Source organism: Giraffa tippelskirchi, chromosome 14, assembly GCF_054371585.1.
Source record: "Giraffa tippelskirchi isolate mGirTip1 chromosome 14, T2T-mGirTip1v1.2.pri, whole genome shotgun sequence".
In the NCBI taxonomy this organism is placed as follows: Eukaryota; Metazoa; Chordata; class Mammalia; order Artiodactyla; family Giraffidae; genus Giraffa; species Giraffa tippelskirchi.
Window position 1 is genome coordinate 35,038,553 of NC_137288.1, and position 26,269 is coordinate 35,064,821.

Genomic DNA, 26,269 nt, shown 5'->3' on the forward strand with positions numbered 1-26,269 from the left:
GTATATTCTAAACAAGTATATTCTAAACAAGTACATTCTAAACAAGGACACCTGGGATATTCCAGTGGATCCTCTATAGAACACTCAGCATAGCCTGTTTCTTTTGGAGCTGTCCAGACCCAGAGTTGCATGAGTTGTTGTCCTGGAATGAGAAAAATTAAGGCAGCAACTGTGTTTGAAGTTGCTGAGCACATTGTTCCCCAAGTGACACCTTTCCTGGGCAAGGGTTGAAGCTTTTTTTTTTTTTTTTAAATTATTTACTTTTGGCTGTGCTGGGTCTTTGTTGCTACGTGCAGGCTCTCTAGTTAAGGTGCACAGGCTGCTCCTAGTGGTGACTTCTCTTGCAGTGGAGCAGGAGCTCTAGAGCACAGGCTCAGTAGCTGTGGTGCATGGGGTTAGTTGCTCTGAGGCAGGAGGGGTCTTCCCAGATCAGGGATCGAACCCACGTCTCCTGCATTGACAGGTGGATTTCTTTACCCCTAAGCCACCAGGGAAGCCCAGGTGGAAGCTTTTTAAAGGCTCACTCCCTTAATGGTAGAAGCTGGATAAGCTGGGAGGTGGCCACAGAAACAGGATTTGTTATGCTCAGGGAGGGAGGCAAACCTCGGTGGGTCCAGGGTGTCTAGATGGTTCTTTAGGAAGAGAAGCAGAGAGCAGAGCAGGATGACCACTCCTGAGCCCCTCCCCGTCCACTGCTAAGAAGCGTTATGTGTATACGTGTGTGCAGTAAGGAAAAACCCTGCAGTGTCCGGGCACCCAGCAGTCACCCCCATCTTGCTATACAGAAACCAACGTTTTTTTTAAAAATGGGTCTTGTCACATTCTAAACGAGGACACCTGGCATATTCCAGCTGATCCTCTATGGAAAACTCAGCACAGCCTGAAGTGTTTCTTTTGGAGCTGTCCAGACCCAGAGTTGCATGAGAAGTTATCCTGGAATGAGAAAAATTAAGGCAGCAACTGGCTTTGAAGGTTTTGCCCTGGTCACCCACACACGTAGTTTGTGTTGTCTGTCTTCTAGACTCCAGCAGCCTGGTTACTGCCTCTAAATCTCTTCCTGGACTTTGGATGCTCCTCAGCACACACCCAGAGAGGCCACCGTCTCTCTCTCCTCCCAACCACGTTTCCCTCTCTCTCCTCCCAACCACGTTTCTCCCTCTCTGACAACATCATCATCGCCTCAGCCAGAACAACAAAGGTGGCTTTGGTGATGCTGCCGGCCAGAAGAAAATGGACGTTTTCGATGGATGCTGAATTATCAGGAAGCCCAGCGGCCAGGACAATACTTTTGAAGGTGCCAAACAACCAAATGAGATGAAGGGAGTTGTTTGAGAAAACCCAGGGAGGAATTTGACTAATTCCTGCTTCACATACAAAACACGGGCAACTCAATACTGTCAATTAGACAAAGTCTATCCTATAGTTCTCCTGTGTGGTAGTGCCTTCACTTTTGCCCTCCCCCACAGCACCCAATATACTGAGAAGCGGGAACACAGTCCTTAAGATTTTGGGGCTCTGAGTTAGCAAAATCTGGCTAGTGATGGAGCGTACTAAGGTGGATCACTGGACAAGTAATTTTATCTGTGATGCAGAGATAAGTAATACATGACGTAAAAGGATGTGGTGAGAAATGTATTTAGAACACGAATGTAGTATCTAGCATGTGCTAAATGTGCAATGTCAGCTATCACTACTGCTCCTATTTTAAAGGCGTTCCTATTTAAAATATTCCCTGTTTAAAAGGTGGCTCAGGTTTGCAGAAGGGAGGGCATGAACTCAGTGCTCGAGTTCAAAGGCAAATTATGATGCTTACTTGCTTGGGAATGTTCTTTAATCTCTCTGCCGCCTTAGTTTCTCTCATCTGTAAAATGGGATAACACTTGTATCTACTTAATTCTCTGGAGAATTAAAGGAGCTGACACATGTAAAGCCCTTGGCTCCTCCCCCTCATCTCCTATCCCAAGAGTTTGTGGAAAGGCCCTGCTAATAAACCCATTAGTCTCAATGACTGATGATGTGTTGAAATATTACTTCTTTGAGGGAAGGCAGGGTATGTGTTCACTGCCTATGCAGAATGGCTCACTGAAGCCAGACCTCAGCAAGTTGGTGCTGGTGTGTATGCTGGAGGGGTGGTGGTGGTAGAAGTGGTCTAACAGAAGCTGAGTATGTAGTCATGGAGGAAGACACCCCTGAACTCTCTCCCTGAGCCAAGAGCTCTTGCCTGGGGCCAGCCCTCATGTCATTAGCCAGGAAGTCGGAGGCCCTGCCAAGCCTTAATTTGGAGTTTGCTTTTGGTGCTCCTACACAAGGACCCCTTCTTGGGACAAGATCTGGCTGGAGGTCAGGAGCAGAAGGCTTTTCCTCCTGCTGGCAGCGTGGTGGGAAGGTTGCATCCTACAAGATGCCCTGCTCCTGTGAGCGGGCACCACCCTGGATGGCAGCCGCACAGGTCACTCCTGCTCACGGAACCACACAGACGTCATCAGGTTCTGCCTCAAACAAGCTTGTGAAGAGAATAACCACAATTCATCTAACGCCTGATGCACGACAAAGCAATCTGTACACACAGAATGTCATGGAAATGCCACTCTGGGTGGTGCAGAGACACTGGCAGAAGGACACCTGCCACTGCCTGGCTCCCCTGCCGTCCACTGCGCCCAGAGGGGCCTGGCTCCCCTGCCGTCCATGCCGCCGCCCTCCGGAAGGCGAAGCCCCACTGGGCTCCCAGCCCCGCTGCCGGGGCTTCTCCTGCCCTGTGCAGGCGGGTGTGCGGTGACCTGCCCTGGGCACTGCCGTTCATCCTGCCCCTTCCCCACCTTGTTCCCGAGACTACTGCTCCTCCGCTGCTTCGCACACCTGCTTCCCATCCCTGGATGGAGCCACCGCCTGGGTCCCCCCCTCAGCACATTCATTCATGGGGAGCAACCCTGGGCCTCCCCGCGGAGGAGGCCGTCCCACGATGCTGCTCGGCGCTGGCGATGAGTAACCAAGACAACCAGCCAGGAAGGCAAAACCAGATGGCTGTGGGGGCTGACTGGGATGGGAAGAGCATCGAGATTAATGTTTCCTTTCACCACGCCCTGCTCTGTCATGAAGAAAGAAGAATCTCTACACACTTACTGCTCATTTGCTCGGGGAGCTGAAAACCACTTGAGGCTGCGTAAGCCTGTTTCTCTCGACCGAAGGCCCCTTGGCCCCTCCCCCCATGATCGGCGACCGTCCACTCCTCTCTTCCGGGATTTAGGAATACAAGTCCCCTTGACAGGGTCAGTGGGTGAGGGTCGTGCCGAACCCTCTGGGAACATCGCAAGCCCCAGCCAAGCTCACTGAGCCCCAGGGCGGTCCCTGAGGGTACAGCCATCACTGCGCCATGACCAAGAGCATCACTCTAGACCAAGAGCATCCGCGCTCTGCTCACACTCACGTGTTCGTCCGAAGCGTAGAGGACGTCCATTAGTCGCTGCACGAGGTCGTCGTTTTCCTGCCCGTGTTCCTGGCAGAGGAGCTCAATCTCTCTCAATTTTCCGAAGTAGAAATCCCTTTCTTTTTCCACGCCTTCCAGGGCAAGTTTTAACGAATGTACCTGGCAAGGGTGAGGAAGGTGGAAAAGAAAACCCTCAAAAAAGACAGCATTAAGAAATAAGTGACCAAGCATGCCTGCGTATAAGGATGCGAAGCGTGAAAGACAGGCAAAAATGACGGATGTGCAGGTCCGCGGAGAGACAAGGGGCTGCTCCTGGAGCCCGAGCCTGGGCCCGGGAACCCAACTGCAGCAGCACGTCTGTCACTCCTGTCAGCTGAGCGCTTATAATGAGCGCTCAGGCCTGGGGATCCTTCGTCTCGAGACAGTTCCACCTGGGCTCCGGGTCAGCCTTCCTTTCCCGCTGACATGGGCTGGGGCACACCTTCCCCCCAACTCACTGGTCCGCTACAGGGAGGGGGGATGAGAGAGCAGGGGGAGGGGGCAGGCTGCCGACCCTCCTTTCTTTCTTCACGTCACTCACATGGAGAGCCGCCCTCAGCTTCGAAGCCCCAGTTCGTAACCCAAACTGGACAAATGCTTCTACGGGGAGCCAGGGGCTTGGCTGCACAGGGAAAACTGGGCGAGATTAACAGCAGGCTGAGTGGATCTGCCTCAAGTCCTCTAGGCCTCGCTTCGAGCTCATCACAGGAAAGGTGATAGTGTGGAAGCCCCATTCCCTCAGCAGAACAGTCCCCCATTCCCTTTTTTCTCCCTTGGTGCTGGTTCAGGGGCCTCCCAGCTTCTCACGGTGGTAAAGGGAAGGGGGCAAGTTATGAGGCCGAGTCTGACAGAGCCATCACCTGGGGTGAAGAAACCCGGAAGGGCGTGCAGACAGACCTGGTCTCAAATTCCAGGCTGCAGGCCCAGCAGCCTCACACAGGCCCAAACCATCACCCTTTCCTGTCCTTAGAGAATCCCTCAATTTTTTTTTGAATGCTTTGAGCAGTTATAAATTTATGCAAAGAACATCTGTAGAAGTAAAATAGGTCTTTCACGGTCCTCCTCAGGTGTAACCTCTCTCTCACTATATGAAAAATCACCTTTAACAGGTTTCCAAAGATAATACTTGGAGTGGAAAATCTCTCTGTTTCTAGTAACTCCAGGCCTTTGTATGTGCTATTTATCTGTCTGGAGTTACTGATTCATTGAAACAGATCCTCAGCACATGCAGTGGCCCTCTCCTCATGTACTTGGCAAACCTGAATCCATCCAGCAAGACTCAAGGGTACGGGTCTTCCTCAGAGTTAACCCCACTCACTCCCTCACGCAGCTGCTCACAAAGCAGAGGAGGAGGGACTTCCCTGGTGGGTCCAGTGGCTAACACTCCATGCTCCCAACTCAGGGGGCCAGGGTTCGATCCCTGGTCAGGGAACTAGATCACAAAGGCCGCAACTAAGAGTTTAAATGCTGCAACTAAAGATCCTGCATGCGGCAACGAACACCCAGTGCGGCCAAATAAATAAACAACGAAAAACAAAAAGGCAATGGAGGATCATCAGCTTCTGACTTTAACTCTTCTTTCTGATAATACTATGGCATTGTGGCTCATGCTCAGTCGTGTCCGACTCTTTGTGACCCCATGGACTGTAGCCCGCCAGGCTCCTCTGTCCGTGGACATTTATAAAAACTGAAGGTAACCCAGTTGCCTGAATTCCAGGAAAAAAAAAAAAGAAAACCCTCTTGACTCTGGCATCCTCCTCCCCAGACCTGATCACAGGTCCATCTCAAGCCTGCACTGGTGTCAGCGGACGGGTCTGTGGAGTTCAGGAATCTGCTGACTGCCAGGTCCCCCTCCCTGGACCAGGCAAGAAGGGTCTCTGGATGCCTCTACCCCATGGAAACCATAGGCTCGTCTGCGTCTCGACTGGTGTGGTCTGCGCAGTGAACCAAGAGCTGAGGCTCAGCAGAAACACCCAGCCCAGGTCGGCCTATGCAGCGATTCCATGTGCATCAGGTTATACGAGCAGCTATAAACATTCCCTGGTAAAAACAACAGGAGTTAAAATACCCGGTGAAATGTCAGTTGGCAAAGGGGATGCCATTTTCACAGTCCCACTCCAATGTGTCAGAGCAGGAGCCTAAACGGTAGAGGGGCCAATGCTAGGGATGCAGCCTGGAGAAGAGTCAAGTTCTCTTCTCCCGATTCTCCACCACCCAGGTGTCCACATACTGCCGATCTGCCCAGCCTTCCAGTCTGAGCCACAGACAGGGTCTGCGAGGGCTAACCAGGCCCACTCTCCTCGCCCCGCGGTCCCCAAGCATGGCAGGGACCCCACCCCACGGCCCCTGATTATTTCAGTCAGGTCTTTTCCTCCCCTGATTCATTTCTATCACTGACACTGTCTGGCACAGTGGTGCTTTCAGAGAATGTCAGTGGGGACTGCCCACATCAAGGCACGACACCGAGTACCTGAGAATTCTTAAAGTCCATGACGCTTGTCACCTTGTCTATTACCACTGCTATTCGCTCTTTGGCCTGGGCACTGTCACTCAGCCCTTCCTTGTCTTCCTGTCCTCAGTTCCAACACAGTGATGCCTGTGTGCGGCTCCCCACCAGCTTCAGGGGGGCACCTTGTAGGCTTTCGGGACAGAAAATGGAGGGAGCACTAACACAGCCTTGGAAGTACAGCTGGAGGAGGTGCTCAGTAAGCAGTTGGTGAAAGAAGGCTGACAAGGTAGGATGTATCCGACCTTCCCTCCGGGGGACAGACGGAGGTATGGACACAATACTCCTCCATGTGTGTGCATCAGGGGCAGCCGGGGGTGAGGCCTTTGGAAGTAGTGGAGGAATTACAGCCGGGGGAGGAAGACCACTGGAACATACTTCTCTCTGTTCTGTCTTCTTGAGAGTGGTGGTATGGATAGAAGGACAGTTTAGTTTCCCTGGTGGCTCAGCGGTAAAGAATCCACGTGTCAATGCAGGAGATGTGGGTTTGATCTCTGGGTCGGAAAGAGCCCCTAGAGTAGGAAATGGCTACCCACTCCAGTATTCTTGCTTGGGAAATCCCACAGACAGAGGAGCCTGGTGGGCTACAGTCTATGGAGTTGCAGAAGAGCTAGACAAGACTTAGTGACTGAGCATGCACGGTTTAGCTGAAGCATCGCAGACGGCATGGGCCCTCAGGGCTCTGGGTGAGCTATTGGGAGCCTAGAACCAGCCCCAGGAGAGGAAGTGGGGCTGTTAGGTGCACGCTGTACAGCCAGAGGGGCAGGTGGGATTCAAGGTTCCCAGGCAGTTCTACTTTGGGTTAGAGGGTTGGGAACCTGGGTGTGGTAGAGGTAGATGACAATGAGGAAGCATGAGATAATAAAGCTATCAAGAGAATCTGAGTCCCTAAGGAGAAAGGGGTATAAATCTAAGGTATTACAGACCCATGCCTGACCCTCTTCGCGTAGAGCCTCAGGCATGTGGCCCCAGGCTAATTAGCGCTGGCCTAACCACCTCCTATCCTGGAAGAACTCGTTAGGGACATGGTAGAAGGGCTCAAACTGAGAATCAGCAGGTAATCAGAACTTTCCACAGTTTCAAAACCAAAGTCCTACTCACCGGATGACTTAAGGTTTTACCTTTTTCATTAAAGTGTTCAGAATTGTAAAGAAACACCCTCATTAGGCAACTGCTGGCTTTTTAACCAGATCCTTGTTTGCAAATATACAATTATCTCAAAAACTGTTTCCAGACTCTTGCTGGCTCATCAAGAATCAGATTAATCACTGGGATTGGCCCAGTGAGTGGCTGGGAACAGCCTGAGGACCTGGAATAAAGGCTCCGTCCCAGCAGTGGGGGTGGGCTTGTGTGCTTAATCACTCAGTCGTGTCCAACTCTGTGACCCCATGGACTGTAGCCCACCAGGCTCCTCTGTCCATGGGGATTCTCCAGGCTAGAATGCTGGAGTGGGTAGCCTATCCCTTCTCCAGGGGATCTTCCCGACCCAGGAATCAAACCGGTGTCTCCAGCATTGCAGGCAGATTCTTTACCAGTTGAGCAACCAGGGAAGCCCAGGGATGGGGGTAGCCGGGATAAAAGACTCTCCTCCCAACTCAGGGCGAGGGTGGGTGTTTTCTACACTGGATCTTGAGCTCCCAGTTGTCATATGACTTTTTTGTTTTGAAGTTTGCGATTAGAGTAAGCTATTTTTTTTCTTTCTTTCTTTAAATTGGAGGATATACTTTACAATGCTGTGATGATTTTTGTCCTACATCAGTATGAATCAGCCACAGGCATACATGCGTCCTCCCCCCACCCACCACCACCACTTCCCTCCCAACTCCATCCCTCCAGACTATGAGAGCACTGGTTTTGGGTGCCCTCAGTGGGAGTTTGATGTATGTCATAACTTTTAAACTATGTATGCCATCCTGTGCTAAGTCGCTTCAGTCATGTCCGACTATTTGCGACCCTATGGACTGAAGCCTGCCAGGCTCCTCTGTCCATGGGATTGTCCAGGTGAGAATACTGGAGTGGGTTGCTGTGCCCTCCTCCAGGGGATCTTCCTGACCCAGGGATCGAACCAGTGTCTCTCCTGCGTTGGCAGGCGGGTTCTTTACCATTAGCACTATCTGGAAAGTCCCTTAAGCTATGTATACACTTAGGCAAAGTTAGCTACTGTTGGTTAGGAAGCATATGTAAGCTTTCATATTGAATATTTCAAAGACAGCAGAGCTCGGTTACTGCAATCCCAGGGATAGTAGATAAAAAAGAAAAGTTCCAATTCACTGTGGCCTTTCTGAACCCCCTCTCCTGGGTTCAGTGCTCCTGTGTACTTTCACTCCTGTGGGAAGGGCTCGGTGTTTGGCTTTTGCTGGTGAAACAGCTGGTGGGTGTGTCTGTCTGTCTGTAGGTTCAGTGAGGGAAGGGAAGTTCTCTGTCTTGCTGTCACTATACAATCAGCATCAAACACAGTGTCTGTCACACCGAACAGGCTTAACTGATAGTTGCTGAAAGAAAGGAGGAAGGGAGGGAGACTAACCCTTGATGCCTGTAACACAATCTAGACTGGCTCAAAGTGGCCATGGTCTAGCCTGGAGCTCCTAACAGCACTGAGGTGTGTGTTTGTTGGGTGGGGATGGGTGGCGGGGGGTTGGTTAGCCTGCCCGCTTGCATTTACCTGAGGCTGCCTCATCTGTCCTCCTGTCTCAATGTATTTTTGTTGTTGGTAGTAACTCAGTTGTGTCTGACTCTTTGCGACCCTATAGACTGTAGCCCGCCAGGCTCCTCTGTCCACAGGATTTCCCAGGCAAGAAAATGGAGTGAGATGCCAGTTCCTTTTCCAGGGGATCTTCCTGACCCAGGGATTGAACCCACATCCCCTGCTTGGCAGGCAGATTCTTTACCACTGAGCCACCTGGGAAGCCGTTCTCTCAATGTGCAGCTGTGAGATTTGTGACTTAACATCTTTTATTGACAATAGGCCACTGATTTTATCCACCCCACTAGTTCCTTTCATTCTGACTCGATTGAAGCCACTGGTTCCCTCGCCTCCCCATCCCAGGCCCAGAGGGGTCTGCTCATCTCGCCCTCACACCCCCGTCACTGCTCCCACAGACTGGGCAGGGGATGCTGAGTTACCTGTTCATTAAGCTGTATGACCTGCGTTTCTAAGTCTTTATCAGATTTGGATGCTGAGCCGCTGGACGAAGCCCTTTTGGCTGATGAGGGACGAGAAGGTGTGGATCCTGGTTTAGATGCTGGACTTGATTTAGCCGCACCTGAAAGTAACCAGAATAAATTATGAGCACTGGCAACACGAGAAATGCTTTTTCGGTTGACAGCAAAACTATGATAACAAAAGGAATTTACTAAAACATACAAGAGATAACCGCCAGCTATCCCTTCCCAGCACAGTATGTGGATGCTAAGTCGCACTGGTTGTGTCCAACTCTGCACGATCCTATGGACTGTAGCCCGCCAGGCTCCTCTGTCCGTTGAGATTTTCCAGGCAAGAATAGTGGAGTGGTAAAGAATCCGCCTGCCAAGCAGGGGATGTGGGTTCAATCCCTGGGACAGGAAGATCCCCTGGAGAAGGAAATGGCAACCCCCTCCAGTATTCTTGCCTGGGAAATCCTGTGGACAGAGGAGCCTGGCAGGCTACACTCTATAGGGTTGCAACGAGACAGACACAACTGAGCGACTACCAGCAACAACAAAAATACATTGAGACAGGAGGACAGACGAGGTGGCCTCAGGTAAATGCAAGCGGGCAGGCTAACTACCCCCCCATCCCCACTGAATGAATACTGAAAGGCCCTTCTCCAGGGGATTTTCCCGACCCAGGGATTGAACCCGCGACTCTTACATCTTCTGCATTGGCAGGTGGGTTCTTTACCACTCATGTCACCTGGGAAACCCCTCCCAGCACAGAAGTAGCACAAACACACTTAGGAAGAGTGTACGCGATAAAATGAGAGAGTCATCCTGGGCAACTTAACCCTTCTGAGCAGTTTTTCCCTCAAGTGACATGAGATTAATGCAGTTGTCCTTTTTCCCTCCAGAGAGATAAGAATAACAAATACAAAGGGATTTCAAGTTTTTTTTTTTTTTTTAAGAAGGAAAGATTCTCTGATAAGCTCCAAGCATAATTGAATTTCTAATACAGATCTTATAACAAAGTAACACTTCAGGAGAGACATCAGTGCAAATGTCTATTTTTTCCCTTTTTTAATGTATACCCTAGTTTCAGCCATTAAACGACTCTAGGAGCCATGACATCTCTGTAGCAATGGGCACTCCTGGTGCCCAAGTCTTGGTTTCTAAATGTTATTCTGCAATAAAAGGGCTTCTTGAGATATGGCTGACTCCAGGGGTGGGCCTGGAACATCTTATGTCAAAGAGCAAGGATGTGCTCAAGAATTTCGGTCAAGGAGACAGGGGCCAGATGGAAGGGGCTCCGAACTAGCCACACTCAGACCATTTTGCAAGCCAAAAAGAATAATGGCTGTAATTGTATTACAATATACTGAATAAACAAAAATCTAGTCCATGTTGAGGGGAGTGGAGAGGAAGGATCTAAAGATCTTTACAGAACACTGACAGCTAGGAAATTGCTAAAGAAATGCTATAGAAAAATCACCATTTTGCAGTACACTTAACAGATCCAGGGAAGTTTCATCAACTGACTCTTAAGACATTGAGAGGTTTTTGGAGAACCAGATAGCAACACATGTCAAGTCGTTATCCTGTAAGTTGCTTATAACGGGAGAAAGATATGCCTTTACAACAGAGAAGCCTAGGGGTTAAGACAGTAACCAAGTTATTCAGTAGCATCACTAATAATGACAGAAACTGGCAAAAATAAGACCACAGATGTCCGGCAAGACCTCATCTACCTGAAGCTCAGCTTAAAACAGGCTCTCCCTATCTAGAACTTGACAGACATAGAAAATGGCTTCTGCAGCCAAAACAGAAGGCACAAGGTAAGCAGTGAAGTTTATACACTTCACGGGTTTAGAAATTCAGAGTCATCGCTGAGGACCAGCCACTCCCTCTTCCTCTGAACAGCTCAGTCTCGGTGCTCCCACTGGCCCAATTCTCCACCACAGTCCACCCATCCCCTGGCTCTTGGGGGGCAAGAACTCATAACTCTCCACTCTGTAGGCTCTGCGCTGATCACAATACTTGGCAGAACATATATTTGGTTAAGGAACAACTGTTTAAATAAATACAGGAACAAGTAAATAAAACCTGGTTATATGGTTTCCAACTTTACATTTTATTTCCAACTTTACAGTTTATTGGTACCAAGAGGTGAGAAAAAGGCAAGGGGTTATACAGCAAGCTAACAGCAACAAGTTTCAACCAATCTTCTAATTACAAAGTAGCAAACAGGGAAGACTATAAAATTCCTATCTGTCTGTCTTCAGGTGCCGGAAGTCATCAGTGAGAGGTGCCAAGTCATACACACCCTCGAGAGGGCATTGACGGTAACATACCCTTTAATATACATGCCTGTTATAAAGGAGAAAAAAAGAATTTTCTTCTAGAAATACAGGGAAATGCCTAATATGCTGAAAATGAGAATGTTTAAATTAGGTATGACTGAAGAAGTTTGAGTATGCACACCTTTAGTTACCTGGAAACCTCACTTATGCACAGGACCTTCCCAAGTGTAGATAGTGGACGGCCTGGTTTGTGATTCACCAAAGCTGCGAGGAGCCTTCATCTCGGTGGAAGCCCAGATAAAACACTCTTGGACATGGCTTCCATGTCCCACTGACCAGGTTCTCTAACTCCAGGCCAAGCCAACAGGGTAAGGAACGCAGCACAGAGAACAGCAGGGAAGGCAGGGCAAGGATGCATGGACCTGGCAAAGAGCCTTCTCCAAGGGCGGCCACCAGCCAGCCTCGCTGGGGAAGTTGCTGTTGACAAATCAAGTTACTGCAGATCTTTTCATGAGCTGTGTGTCATATTTTAATATAAGGAAAGTCTAACAGAAAGCAGCTCAAAGACTGTCCATGACCAACCCCTTTTATTACCAGATACAGACTTTCTAAGTGCCTACCATGAGCCTTGTGCTTCTTCGATGGCTCAGTGGGTGGAGAATTCACCTGCAATTCAGAAGACACAAGAGACCCGGGTTCGATCCCTGGGTCAGGAAGATCCCCTGGAGGAGGAAATGGCATCCCACTCCAGTGTTCTTGCCTAGAGAATCACATGGACAGAGGAGCCTGGCGGGCCACAGTCTATGGGGTCGCAAAGAGTCGGACATGACTGAGCAACTGAACACCAGAGTTATGAACCCTGTATTGGAGGTCCCTGCTCTAGAGGAGCTCATAATCGCATGGGAGTGATCATTTAAGAATGCTCACAGACAGAAAGACAAATAGCCTATGTCATCACTGACATGTGGAATCTAAAAAGTAAAGCAAATGAATGTATAAATATATTAAAAAACAAAAAACTGCCCAGGCATGGCCACTCTTCAACGTTCTCAAGAACAAGGCAGTGTTCTAGACATGATCACAGTGTGACTGGGCTGCATTCCCTCTGCTGAAACTCCTCCCCCTTCTCCTTTGAGTGACTGAGTCGAACATCCTTCGGGTCTCAGCTTAAATGTGGCCGTGCAGGGAGGCAACAGGACCCAAACACCCTCCACACAGTCCCCATCAACTAGAGCGGTATAGAGTGATTTATTTAATGCCTGCTTCTCCCATTAGAGGGCTTCCAAGGTGGCGCTAGTGGTAAAGAATCCACCTGCCAATGCAGGAGATCCCTGGGATGGGAAGATTCCCCTGGAATAGGAAGTGGTACCCCACTCTGGTATTCTTGCCTGGAAAATTTCATGGACGGAGTAGCCCAGTGGGCTACAGTCCATGGGGCTGCAAAGAGTCAGATATGACTCTAAGCGACTGAGCACTCCCATTAAACTCCAACAAGGTAGGAGTTGCATCTGCTTTGTGTTCTCAGGGCCAACCACAATGCCTGATCCAGAGGAGACACTTGATAGTTAAGCTTTTGTGACTCATGACAGGACTCCTGGGAGAGGCAGGTATCCAGAGGACAGGTCCCAGGGGAAGCTCGAGGAGCTGATGGCAACTTCAAGATCACTGACAGCAAGAGCCAGCACTATATGAAGGAAACCAAACAAAACCCACCAGCCTCCCAGAGACAGAATCTCTGACTGGGTTTCAAGGTCACCTTCTATCATCACTTAGGCCCTTCAGAGATGGAATCAGGACAGCAGTTCACCTGGGTAAATTCAGTCAGTAAACAGTTAACTCTGAGTAGGGAGGAGCAAGGTGGTTTGTGCTGGGCTGTCCAAATCTGCCATGTTCTCGTCCATGCCTCTCCTGAAGAGAACAGCCCTGTGGAAGGGGTTTCCCTAGAGAGCGACTGACCACCCCAGCTCTCCCCCTGCCAGGCAGGCGTCCCTCAGCAGGTCAGCACCTGGGATAAGGCTGGTTGCAGGAGCTGAATGAGGTCCGTTGGGACACACGTTCTTCTACTCCATCTTACCAGTCTTATGTAAATTTTAAAAGAAAAGCACAAAAGGAATAGAAGTCGGTTGCTTGTAAAAGAAGGTTGTGTGTGCTTGCGTGCTTAGTTGCTCAGTCGTGTCCGACTCTTTGCAACTCCACTGGACTGTAGCCGGCCAGGCTCCCCTGTCCATGGGATTTCCCAGCAAGAATATATTTTCGGGACATCATCAAATGCAGCTTGCAAAAAAAACCCTGAAGTGTCCGATAAGAAGTTAAAGTAGAAGACATCAGGGTAAGCCAGAGCCCTGTAGAAGACCAAGTTATCAGGGAAGAAAAACTAAAAATAAGCAGAGGGAGCAGGCTGGGAGGGAAACGGGGTCATGGGAGATGCGGGCGGCTCACAGCAGAGGCCAGAGCGGCTGCCGTCACTGGCGCTGTCCCAGTTCCAGCTTTTTCCTGAGGAAACACATCGCTTGCTGCTGACAAGAGTCCAACTCAACTGTGGTTCACAGGTCTTGGCACTCAAGTGCCAGCTGTGATTCACAGACCCTATAAACTGGCCCAGTGCATGCAGCCTGGAGGTCTCTGAGATGAAAAAGATGAAGGCAGTGAGAGTCAGACCTGGCATCCCCCTGCTGCTGGGTGGGGAGGGGACGGTGGAGAAGAGGGGGCTTAGTCCACGCCCCACTCGCTGTACTTGCTTCCGGGGGGATGGGAGCAAAGCTTCTGCCTCCACAGTCCAAACAAAGTAAAGAAGGGAAAATAAATTCGAAAATGTAAAAGCTCAATTAAGTAATTAATACTTGAAATTTAAAATTACAAGGGTTTTGAATTCTGATTTAAGTTGTTTGGCAAGAAACTGATAATAGAAATAAACGTCTGATGAATGAGGATACATCCATGAGGTCGGCACCAGTTAACTGTACATTTCTACCTTCCAGTGAATAAAGGCAAAGACATGAAAGAACGGGAAAGACATCGGGAAGATCTTAGCATCTTCAGAGGTTAAAAGTTTTTTTAAAAACCACACAATTAAAGCTCATTTTCAAAAGGATGTAAACTGAGCTCTTTAAATCCTCACAGGCTGCAATCTGATATGGATGTAACTGACCCCTCATGGCTACCACGTGATCAACACACACCAAGAGACACTAAAGGCTAAAATACTAAAGTTTATAAAGATGAAAACGAAACCTTGTGTTCGCTGTGTTTAATGCTTTCATGGTTTAACTTTTTAGAATAATAGTAGACAATATCCTGTGTTATATCACATTCATTAGACAGTTAAGAACTAGGTTTTTGTTTGTTTTAAAGTCTTGCTACCTTCTATCATCTTCTGGGGTGTACTCAGCTTGTGGGGTGACAGATATTCTTTTCCTGGGCTGCAATAAGGATGTTACCAGAAAACTGTACTGCTATCATTAATACTAAATTTCACACTGTTACAATACTTTTATGTAAGCTAACATTCATATTCCATTTTTGTAAAGTGACCCAAGGATGTCCTTGATAAGCATCCAATCGTGGCTTTAGACACAGGGGTTCTCAAATGCTCCTTCATGCTTCCTCAAATGCCCCCAAGTCCACTGCTGACTTCACTTCTGTGCCTTCCCATGCCTCTCTGCTCAGTGATGCTTACATGGAAAACATTTACATAATAGCTTTCAAAGAGAGTACAGCTACTTCGGCAAGAATACAAATACAGATTTTTTTTTTTCTTGCAGCTATCAGACATTTCAATTTTTTTGTGAGGCTGCATTTGATGATGTCCTGAAAATATAATGAGAGGTAGCTTCATCTTACAAGAATCATTTTTCCCTCAAGCTTTTTTCTGTCTCCTTAATTTCCCCCTTCAAAATAGAAAGGAGTTTCAGAAGTGGAGGAAACTAGACATAAATTCTGTACAAGTCCCTATAATTCTGATTTGACCCACTGGATAGGGATATGATTTACAATGCTAGTCTTTGAGCAGTTGTGTCTTAATTAATGCCTTTAGGAGTTGGGGTATAAATATGATTCTAAGACATTTTAAACCATAGTTGTAAAAAACAAAGAGTGGCCTGATTCACTGTCTTAGTGAAGCCAGAACATTGCTGTGTCTAAATGTCAGTAATTAGTAGCTTGCTTAATGTTTATGGAAAAATGCTCCAAAATTTTAGGCCTATGAGGCCCAATGAATTCATAACTAAGAAGCAAATAAAAGCACTTTATCCTTCTTTATACTTGGCTTTATCCTCTGTGGCCGGGGCTCTGGTGGAATTTAGAAATTCTTCTCACATAATCTGCCATATTCTTTCTGCCAAAATCCTAAACAGAGGAGCTAAAAATATGACATTAATACTGTTGACAAGAACCACAGAGACAGTAAAGAAACACACCGTCACTCAGGAAGCAACCACTCTCCTGTTGTCCCCAACTTCTTCCCTAACTTGTGAGCACCCCCCCAACACACACACACACATCCACTTCCTTCTCACTTAATTAAAAAGCCCACAGAGGCGGGGTGCAGATGCAATGGGTTCAGGGAGTCAAAGGTACAAGCTTCCAGTTATAAAAAAAGTCCCCAGGATGTAATGTACGGCATTAACTATAGTTATTAATACTACAGTTAATAATACTGTATTACATATTTGAAAGATGCTAAGCGAATAGGACTTAAAAGTTCTCATCACAAGAGGAAAACAACTTGTAACTCTATGCAGTGATGGTTGTTAGCTAGGCTTACTGTGATGACCATTTCACAATATACACAAACATTGAGTCATTAACGTTGTACATGTGAAACTAATATAACATTATATGTCAAATATACCACAAGAAAAACAAACCCAAACCCCACGGAACAACTGAAACATGACTGAAGCTATCTCGTACCGACACTGATTAATCGTTTGTGGATGAACCTGACATCACTTCCTTATTCCCTTTAACTTTGGCAAATAGGTGTTATTGTTTAACTGAGATAATGAACCTGGTTAAAATAAATAATTAGGCCACTGCTGGGGGAGATGGCATGGGGTGGGACTGATTGAAAACAGAGGATCCCCACAGGAAGAGGATCTCCCAAGTGACTAAACTGACACCAGAGCTGTCACACTGTGGAACGACTAACAAGCTCCCACGCAACCCTGACCATCGCAAACACAAGATCTAACACTTTCCTTCGAAAACGCCTCTACACCTCCACTTTGTATGTTCTGTAATCTGCTCGGCCCTAAGGGTGAAAAAAAAAAAAGCACCTCAGTGGCCAACGTTTTGTCCAAATGGAACCTTAATAGGGGTTCTGGGGTGCCCTGATTCATGAGATCATTGACAGGTTGGTTCTTTTACTCTCCAATGAGTAGTTCAGAGGCCTTACGGCTTCTGTCCCACCAGGGCAGCCAGTGGCAAAACTGGGCTTTTCCTTTTTGCCACTTTGGTGTCAGCTTCTAAAAGTTGGGTGGCTCCACCTCTAAGCAGCCTGGGCCGAGGCTCCACAGAGCCAAGCCTGAAACACGTCAATCCTGCAGAAGGAAGACCTGGTATGAACACCATGTCCTTCCTCTTGCCCAGGGAGGCGGTGGTTAAGAGCTGGGGCGGGGGCCCTGCATCCTTCGGAACAACCCTGGCTCCGCTGCCAGCTCACTGGCAGGACTTTCGCTGCCACCTGGACTTCTTTCTGTCCTACACAGTCAGTAGCAGTCCCTCCTTCCCAGAGCTGGGAAGAGTACCTGGGTTAATCCGTGGAAAGTTCCTACCCAGGAGCCTGGCACACAGTAAACCAACACACCCTATTATTATTATTATTACTCAGCAAATGAGGCCTGATTCAACTAATGACGAGAAAGCACACAGGCTTCCCACTTCTAGATGCCAGCAAGATAAAAACTGAACTGCTGAAATGATAAGGAAATGAGACTCATTTTATCTAAAGGAAATCTTTATGAAAACGGGTTTAACCCATAACCCACCGGTGGGCTCCCAGGCCTAGGTTCCCCCATTCTGTATTCTGTCTTGAGAAACAGTAGACCAGAGCCCAAGTCTCTGTGCTCCTTCTGAAATTACCCCGATTCATGCATTCCTGTCACAAATATTTACTGAACCCTGACTGCGTTTCTGGCAAGCTACAGGCACTTGGGATAAAACAGGGAATGAAACACAAAGATGCCAGTCTGTGTGGAATTCACATTCTATCAGGGGGAATTTGATAATAGACGATAATGTTAATAAATTAGTAAGTGACATGATAAACCAGAAAGTAAATGCCACGGGAGAGGCAGGGCCAGGCAAGAGTAGGGAGTGCCGGGTGGGGCTGAGAGTGTGGCAGTTCTGAACAGAAACTTAATAGAAGGCCTGAAGTTCAGGATTATCCATCGTGTAGTCCCCTCCAGTCTCAAGCCCTTGCTCAGACCCAGAGGACCTCCCTGAGTCCCTCCAGAAGGACAAGGGTCACAACCCCAGTCCCCTAGCTGGCAGCCCAGTAGGGATGCCAGGGGGTGGGATCCACACTGGGCATGCGTGGGGCTCACCTGGGCTCAAAGCCTCCCTCCTCTCCGAAGCTGACGTGTGTTTGGAACAGCCCCTCAGTTCAAGCTTCCGGGATCCCTGGAAGGGACATGCCACTTGCAGGAGTCACCCCGACTTCTTTAAAGCCCCAGTGGGAAAGTGCAAGCTGAGCAAAGACCCGAGACAGGTGAAGTTGGCTTTCCAGGACAGCCAGGAACAGAACATTCCAGGCGGAGGAAAGACCCAGCCTCACCTGGAACGGAGGGAGTTGGGGGTACTGTGGGAGGAGGGAGCTCGAGAGGGACTGGAGGGCGGCCGCCTGACCTCAGAGGTTACCGGCAGGAGGCCGGCTTTTGTTCTGAGGGAGAAGGGCAGGGTCCTGGGCGTGACGTGGGTTGCAGGCGGCTCTCTCCACCTGCCGTGTGGACAACAGACTAGTGGGGCTGAGGGTGCACAGAACCAGGTGGGCGGCTACTGCAGTCACACCTGGTGTGAGTGGTGAGCGCCCAAGATGAGTGTGAGTTTGGGAAAGCATTCACAATGCGACAGTTTAGAAAACCCTTTGATACAACCTAAAGCACCAAACATCTGGCCATTGATCACAACTTAGGTTTTCCATCGTTCAGTTCAGTCCAGTCGTGTCCGACTCTTTGCAACCCCATGGACTGCAGCATGCCAGGCCTCCCTGTCGATGACCAACTCCCGGAGTTTACTCAAACGCATGTCCATTGAGTCAGTGATGCCATCCAACCATCTCATCCTCTGTCGTCCCCCTCTCCTCCCGGTTTCATCATTAACAACAACTAAGAGGTCTGGGATCAACAGCATCTGCTATTGGCTCCACGGGGAGGGTAGAAGGACAAGGCGGCGGTGACAAGAGCCATGAGTCAGCCGAGGTCCCTCCCGGCCCACTGCTTGGAGCCATCCCACAGCGTGCTAACCGGCTCTGCCCTGGGAGATTGTGCCGGGGGACAGCGCCGACAGCCCGGGCCCGAGCCCCAATGCCCAAGGCCTCCTCGACCAGTGATCACCAAGAGGGGCGAGCAGGCCTGACTCCGCCGGGAACGTCCAGCTAGCATGAGCATTCACAAGCTGAGTTACTTCTGCCCTGGTTACTGTCCCTGCTGGAGAGGATGTGCTTATTTTTAGCCATCATGTGATTCTCCAGTATTTTCCAGGCTCTGCTTGAGTCACTCCGGTTTCGGAGAAATTTTCAGAGCAGGGGGGAAAATGCAGGAACGCCTCTTCTTGAAACAGCTTCAATAGTAAAGATTCTGACTTTATGCAGTTATTTGAGCATGGTATATATTTCTTTTGATAAGCTGACTTTTCACATCCCTCACATCCTGGTAGAGAATTAAATGTGCTTTGAAATGCATAAGGTGCCAATCAATTACTATCTTATTCTAACAAGTTCAAATTCTTGTTTTGAAATTGTTCTCAGAGCAATTTCTCTCTAGAAGGAGAGAAGCTCCCTTACCCCTGTGAAACAACATGCACCAGCATTCCGATAATAGTTGAGGGGAACATTCCCTTGCTTGTTTACTGCAGCAATAAGGAACGCTGGTGGCTGAACGAGCCCAACAACCCCAGTCAGCCCACTGAGAATAAAGACACATGGTGTCACCATGACAACTGCAGTGTCACATGCACTCCTGGCATACAGCAATCATTTAAGCCAGAAGCTTACAGACTAAGATGGCCATTCTGGGGAACACAACTACTTATGTTCATTCTTTATGATGTTCAGTCAGCGATCTATTGGCTCCACTGACAAGACCAAGCGTTTCAGGTTGTCTTGTTGATGGTGATAAGTTCACTGTGCTCCATTAACACCATCTTACTGGGACTCTCTTGCAAAGACAGAAACAGACTGAAGCCACAGAGCTGCAGGAGCTCAGGGAGGTGAGAACCAGAGCGGAGCTCCACTCTAATCACCTATTCTCCTCCATTCCATTGATTCCTGCTCCAGGTCAATCCTAAAGGAAATCAAGCCCGAATTTTCATCGGAAGGGCTGATGCTGAAGCTTCAATACTCTGGCCACCTGATGTGAAGAACCAACTCATTGGAAAAGACCCTGATGTTGGGAAAGATTGAGGGCAAGAAGAGAAGTGGGTGACAGAGGATGAGATGGTTCGATCACATCACCGACTCAATGGACAAACTCCAAGAGATAGTGAAGGACAGGGAAGCCTGGCGGGCTGCGGTCCATGGGGTCACAAAGAGTTGGACATGAATGAACAACCACCAGGTTTTTGCTTCTACCACCCAATGACCAAGCCAGAAACCTGTGCATCATCTATCCTTGGCTTCCCCTGTTCTTTATTTCTCATATCACATTACCATCAAGTTTTGTTGATTAAACCTCCTTAAAGTCTCTATAACCCACATGGCTATGACTTCTGTTCAGGCCACCCTCCTCTCCTACATGGTCGGCTGCAACAGCTTCTTGGGTGTTGTACTTAAAACCTTTCAATGACTCCCCAGAATCCTCATAATAGACTGTAAACATTTGTGACTATAGAACTTCAGGCGACTGCACCACTGTGCTCTTTACCTCCTGGCATATCCACTCTCCCTGAGAGCATGGGTGGGACCTGTGGCTTGCTTTCGACCAGCAGAATATGGGAAAGGTGATGGAATGTCACTCTCATCACATGGAATCCCATAGGATTCTCTCTCTAACTCTGTTTGCTGGCAGGCACACTAGAGACTCACCCTCCTGGCCTTGAAGAAGTCAACCTCCACCACAAGCACCCATGTTGGAGAAGCCCACGGGGTAAGGAACTGCAGGTGGCCTATGGGAACTAGGAGTAGCTGCCAGCAAGGAACTGAAGCCTCATTTCTGCAGCCTCAAGGAAGCTGCCAACAACACAAGGGAGTTTTCCCTAGTTGAGCCTATGATTAGACCACAGCCCCAGCAGATGCCTGGATTGCAGCCTGGTGAGAACCGAAGGCAGAGAACAAAACAAAGCTGTGCCTGGACATTAGAGGCTGTGACACAATACAAGAGTGTTGTTTTAGGCTGCTAAGTTTGTAGTAGTTCTGCAGCAACAGGACATGAATACTGCCTCTTCACACATGATACAAGGGCCCTGGCTCACCTCTGTAGCCGGCCTCACATCTCAATGTCCATATGGAACAACATGCACTTCACTCAATACAGCATGTTCTTTCTTTTAAAAAAATTATTTATTATTTATTTTTGGCTGTGCTGTGTCTTTGGTACTGGCTGCCCATGGGCTTTCTCTACTTGCAATGAGCGTGGGCCACTCTCTTTTTGCAGTGCTCCAGCTTCTCACTGCAGTGGCTGCTCTTGTTCGGAGGCTCTAGGGTGCACAGGCTGGGTAGCTGTGGCTCCTGGGCTCTAGAGCGCTGGCTCAGTAGTTGTGGCGCAGGGGCTTTAGCTGCCCCGCGGCTCGTGGGATCTTCCCTGATCAGGAATCAAACCCACGTCCCCTGCACTAGCAGGCGGATTCTTAACCACTGAGACAACAGGGAAGTCTGAGCATGCTCTCTTTTGACTGCAACATTCTATTCTGTTTGTAAGGCTCTTTCCCATACCCTTCACCTGGCTAACTCCTACTCATTCGTTAAGTGTTAGTCAAACCTCATGTCTTCCAAGAAGCCTTCCTAGAGTACGCTAGGCCAGCTCACGTGGTCTTCTTCCTACACACCCTGACTGCACTTACCTCACTTTAATGCTGTTGTCTATTTAGCGCCAGACTTCCTCATAGGCTGTAACTTCCTGATTCCCTGTCTATTTCCAGAACCTCTCACAGTGCCTTAAATAGCTGTTGAAAGACCGAATGAGAATTCAAGTAGAGCTTTCACAAAAGGGCAAGGAAGCCAACAAAAAGAAACTGTTGTTTAAGAACTATTTCTGAGCTCCTGTGCAGGGCACTATGCCATTTTCTGAGCTACGGTGTCAGGGGCTCCTCAAGTGATGGAGATGATTGGCGAAAATGTCCAAACAGCCACGTGCTGGTGTAAATGCTGCATTCTCCTTGATCCACAGGGACACTGGAGTGGTTCAGTTTAAATCAATTCAACAAATTCTACGTGAGAACCTTCTATGTGTCAAGCAATGTGGAAACAATGATTGAACAAGACAGAACTGGTTGATAGTTTGGTTCACCCAATTCCATGGGGATCGAGAGACTTCTTCAGGTCAAAACCGTCTTCAGTTCCCACCCAAAGTACCAAGGGACAAAGAAAGGCACCAGTGATGAAGAAAAATAGGTTCACTGGTGATTTGTGATATTCTGCTCATGGAAACAAACAAATGCTAAGTCACTGCCTTTTGAGGTTTGACAAGCTTTCCTGTGAGGCTGAGAAGCCAAGCGCCAAGTTATTTATACCTGAGGAGAGAAAAGGGATGATCCATCACGGAAATGTGTGGGGCTGAGTTCCAGAACTGATGAGTATTTCAGCACGTACAGGGAGCAGCTGTGTAAGAATGACCCAATGCTGGTGATGAAAGGACCCAATACTGTTTAAAATGGGGCCAGGGAAGACCACCCTGGTGGTCCAGTGGTTAAGACTCTGTGCCTCCACTGCAGGGGGCATGGGTTTGATTCCTGGTTGGGGAACTAAGATCCCACATGCCGTGCTGCACAGCCGAAAACAGAAAAGGACCAGGATGGTCTGCTTCCCAGATGAAGATGGGGTGACAATGGAGGCCCTCACCCCCTCCTGACAAGTTCCATGTGAGGCCACAGAGTGTGACATACTGAAATTCGTGCTGGTTTTGTCCAAGGGGCTTACTCTTCACTTTGAAGTCACCCAGATCATCTGCTCAGAGAATTATTTGAAGGATCAAGAAATCAGAGATTAGTAATCCCACGAACCTAGCGCTCAGTTTTCTGGGCTTAATACACATTTCTGCTTTGGGGTTGATAGGAGGCCTGGAACAAGTAGCTGACTGTTTGTTTCCTGCATTTACAAAAGTATATAAAATATAGTAACTCTCATCCCAGAGCCTATTCCAAGGATGAACAGTAATGTTTTTGAACTTTTAAAAATTATTGCTGTTTACACTGTTTACAATAGCCAGGACATGGAAGCAACCTAGATGTCCATCAGCAGACGAATGGATAAGGAAGCTGTGGTACATATACACAATGGAATATTACTCAGCCATTAAAAAGAATACATTTGAATCAGTTCTATTGAGATGGATGAAACTGGAGCCCATTATACAGAGTGAAGTAAGCCAGAGAGAAAAACACCAATACAGTATACTAATGCATATATATGGAATTTGAAAGATGGTAACGATAACCCTATATGCGAGACAGAATAAGAGACACAGATGCATAGAACAGTCTTATGGACTCTGAGGAAAAAGGTGAGGGTGGGACATTCTGAGAGAATAGCATTGAAACATGTATATTATCATATGTGAAACAGAACACCATTCCAGGTTCGATGCATGAGACAAATGCTCAAGGGCTGGGGCAATGGGATGACCCAGAGGGACAGGATGGGGAGGGAGCTGGGAGGGGGGTTCAGGATGGGGAACACATGTAAACCCATGGCTGATTCATGTCAATGTATGGCAAAAACACTACAATACTGTAAAGTAATTAGCCCCCAACTAAAATAAATAAATTTATTTAAAAAAAAATTCATATGACTATTTAAAGCAGCACTGCCTAATAGGAATATAATAGGAGCCATGTAAGTAAACTGCTTCTGGTAGCCACATTAAAAAAATCTTGAAATTAATTTTTAATACATGTAGAATATACACAATATATGCAAATTATCATTTCTACATGTAATCATTATAAAAATTATTAAGCTAGTTTTGTATTTTTCCCATACCAAGTCTTCCAAATTCAGCATGCATTTTATACATACAGCACATTTCAAGGTGGAATAAGCACACTACAAGTGCTCAAAAGCCACTGTATAATACAGCACTGATTTAAAACAAAAGTTATAACATTGTCTTGTGGCATTTATAATGTATGTATGTTTATAGTATAATATGTATGACAGGCAAAACAAAGAACACTGGAGGGAAGGGTTGTCAGGGTTCCACATTTTACATAAAATGGTATAAAGTACACTGTGAAAAGGCAAGAATATATACGGTAATCCTTAAAGCAACTACTGAAAAAAATTAATGCAAAGAGATACTGTTAAAAAGGCAGTAGATAAAATAAGGTGAAATACTAAAAAAAATTTTTAAAATTCAGAAGACAACAGGAAAAGAGAAACAAAAAAACAGAGGGGACAAGCAGAAAACAAATGATAATAAGGTAGCTCTAACTCCAGCCAAATCAATAAGTACATTAACAATGGACTGGACACTCCAATGTCCACAGACTACCAGAATGAATAGAAAATGCAAGACCCAATTACATGCTGTTTATAAGAAACATACTTTAAATATCAAGACAAAGATAGGTGGAAATTTACCTATATGGAGAAAGATACAGCAGGCAAACAGTAAGCATAAGAAAGTTGGAGTGGCTATATTAATATCAGATAAAACAGACTTTAAGACAGAGATATCTTTTACCAAAGATAAAGAGGGGCACCTCATAAAATACAAAGGTCAATTCATCAGGATGACTCAACAATCAGAAATGTCTATGAACCTAACCACAGAGCCCTAAACACAGGAAACAAAAACTGCTCGAATTAAAGAGCTGCTGCTTAATATTCCATTGTGTATATGTACCACAGCTTCCTTATCCATTCGTCTGCTGATGGACATCTAGGTTGCTTCCATGTCCTGGCTATTGTAAACAGTGCTGCGATGAACATTGGGGTACTTTTGGGGTAACATTGGGGAATATTACTCAGCCATTAAAAAAAATACATTTGAATCGGTTCTACTGAGATGGATGAAACTGGAGCCCATTATACAGAGTGAAGTAAGCCAGAAAGAAAAACAACAATACAGTATACTAATGCATATATATGGAATTTGAAAGATGGTAACTATAACCCTATATGCGAGACAGAATAAGAGACACAGATGCATAGAACAATTTTATGGACTCTGAGGGAGAAGGTGAGGGTGGGACGTTCTGGGAGAATAGCATTGAAACATGTATATGATCATATGTGAAACAGAACACCATTCCATGTTCGATGCATGAGACAATGGCTCAGGGCTGGGGCAATGGGATGACCCAGAGGGATGGGATGGGGAGGGAGGTGGGTGGGGGGTCCAGGAAGGGGAACACATGTAAACCCATGGCTGATTCATGTCAATGTATGGCAAAAACTATTACAATACTGTAAAGTAATTAGCCCCCAACTAAAATAAATAAATTTATATAAAAAAAAATAAAATAAAAATAAATAAATAAATAAATAAATAAATAAATAAAGAGCTGTTGCTGTTTAGTAGCTAAGTTGTGTCCGACTGTGAACCCATGGACTGTAGCCCTCCAGGCTCCTCTGTCCATGGGATTTCCCAGGCAAGAACACTGGAGTGGCTAGCCATTTCCTCTTTCAGGGGATCTTCCAACCCAGGGATTGAACCCACATCTCCTGCATTGGTAGCTGAATTCTTTACCACTGAGCCACCTGGGAAGCCCAGAATTAAAAGGACACATCGATAATTCCATAATTAATGTTAATGCTCTCTGCAGCAACTATTAGAACTTGATAACCACTAAAAAGAAAAAGCAGTAAAAACATAGATGATCTGAATAACACCATCTACTACCTTGATATTGATATTTCTAAAACACCATACAACCAACAACTGCAGAATGCATATTCTTTTCAAGTGACAGTGACCAAAACAGACCACATTCTGGTCCAGAAAATCAAGATCAGAACAGGGATTTTAAAAAACCACTGTAAACTGCTACATTTCACTGCTCCTCCTAAAACAAATTAAATTTTGTGGGAAAGTAAAAGCAACTCTTCTTTACCCAATGGTGACTGGTGATGCTTACTTAGATTACAGGTACTCAAAAAATATGCAAACACTGGTAAATAAACACAATCGCTTTGTTAAGGTTGTATCAACAGCCTTCAAGAACCCCAAATTAAAGATAATTGAGAGTGAGAGTATTCAAATACTCAATACAGTTTCTGAAAAATGCTGTTCGGATTTATTTAAATCTCCATTTAGGAATTTAATTATGATCGTTCAAATGCTTTATTCTATTCTATGTCTTAGGTTGCTTCCTTTTTGAAATCATTTTTCTAGTATTTCTGTTTAATCTTATTTTGAGGCTGGAATGCTAAAGTCCCTAAGGAAAAGAGAAAGCTCAGAATCAATTTCCATAGAAACTCTAAATCCATCACACTATATTTGTATATGGGAGTTTGATTTAAGTACATTAATATATGTGGATTTGCAACATGTC

General features: G+C 46.9%; 1 protein-coding gene and 1 long non-coding RNA gene across 9 annotated transcripts in view; one reads left to right on the forward strand and one right to left on the reverse strand.

The window, feature by feature from the left end:
- Positions 1 to 26,269, reverse strand: part of MAPRE2 (microtubule associated protein RP/EB family member 2) — a 208,534-nt gene that overhangs the window by 5,994 nt on the left and 176,271 nt on the right. For all 8 annotated transcript variants that reach the window (XM_081562455.1, XM_081562457.1, XM_081562453.1 and 5 more), the window contains 2 exons: positions 9,093 to 9,232; positions 3,425 to 3,583 (listed from right to left, as the gene is read on the reverse strand). In XM_081562455.1, coding sequence (XP_081418581.1) covers positions 3,425 to 3,583; positions 9,093 to 9,232 — 299 coding nt within the window. The remainder of the gene's footprint in view (positions 1 to 3,424; positions 3,584 to 9,092; positions 9,233 to 26,269) is intronic.
- Positions 9,909 to 14,631, forward strand: LOC145534611 (uncharacterized). The gene is made up of 2 exons (XR_014074799.1): positions 9,909 to 11,443; positions 14,380 to 14,631. It is a non-coding gene; the product is annotated as an uncharacterized LOC145534611 (long non-coding RNA).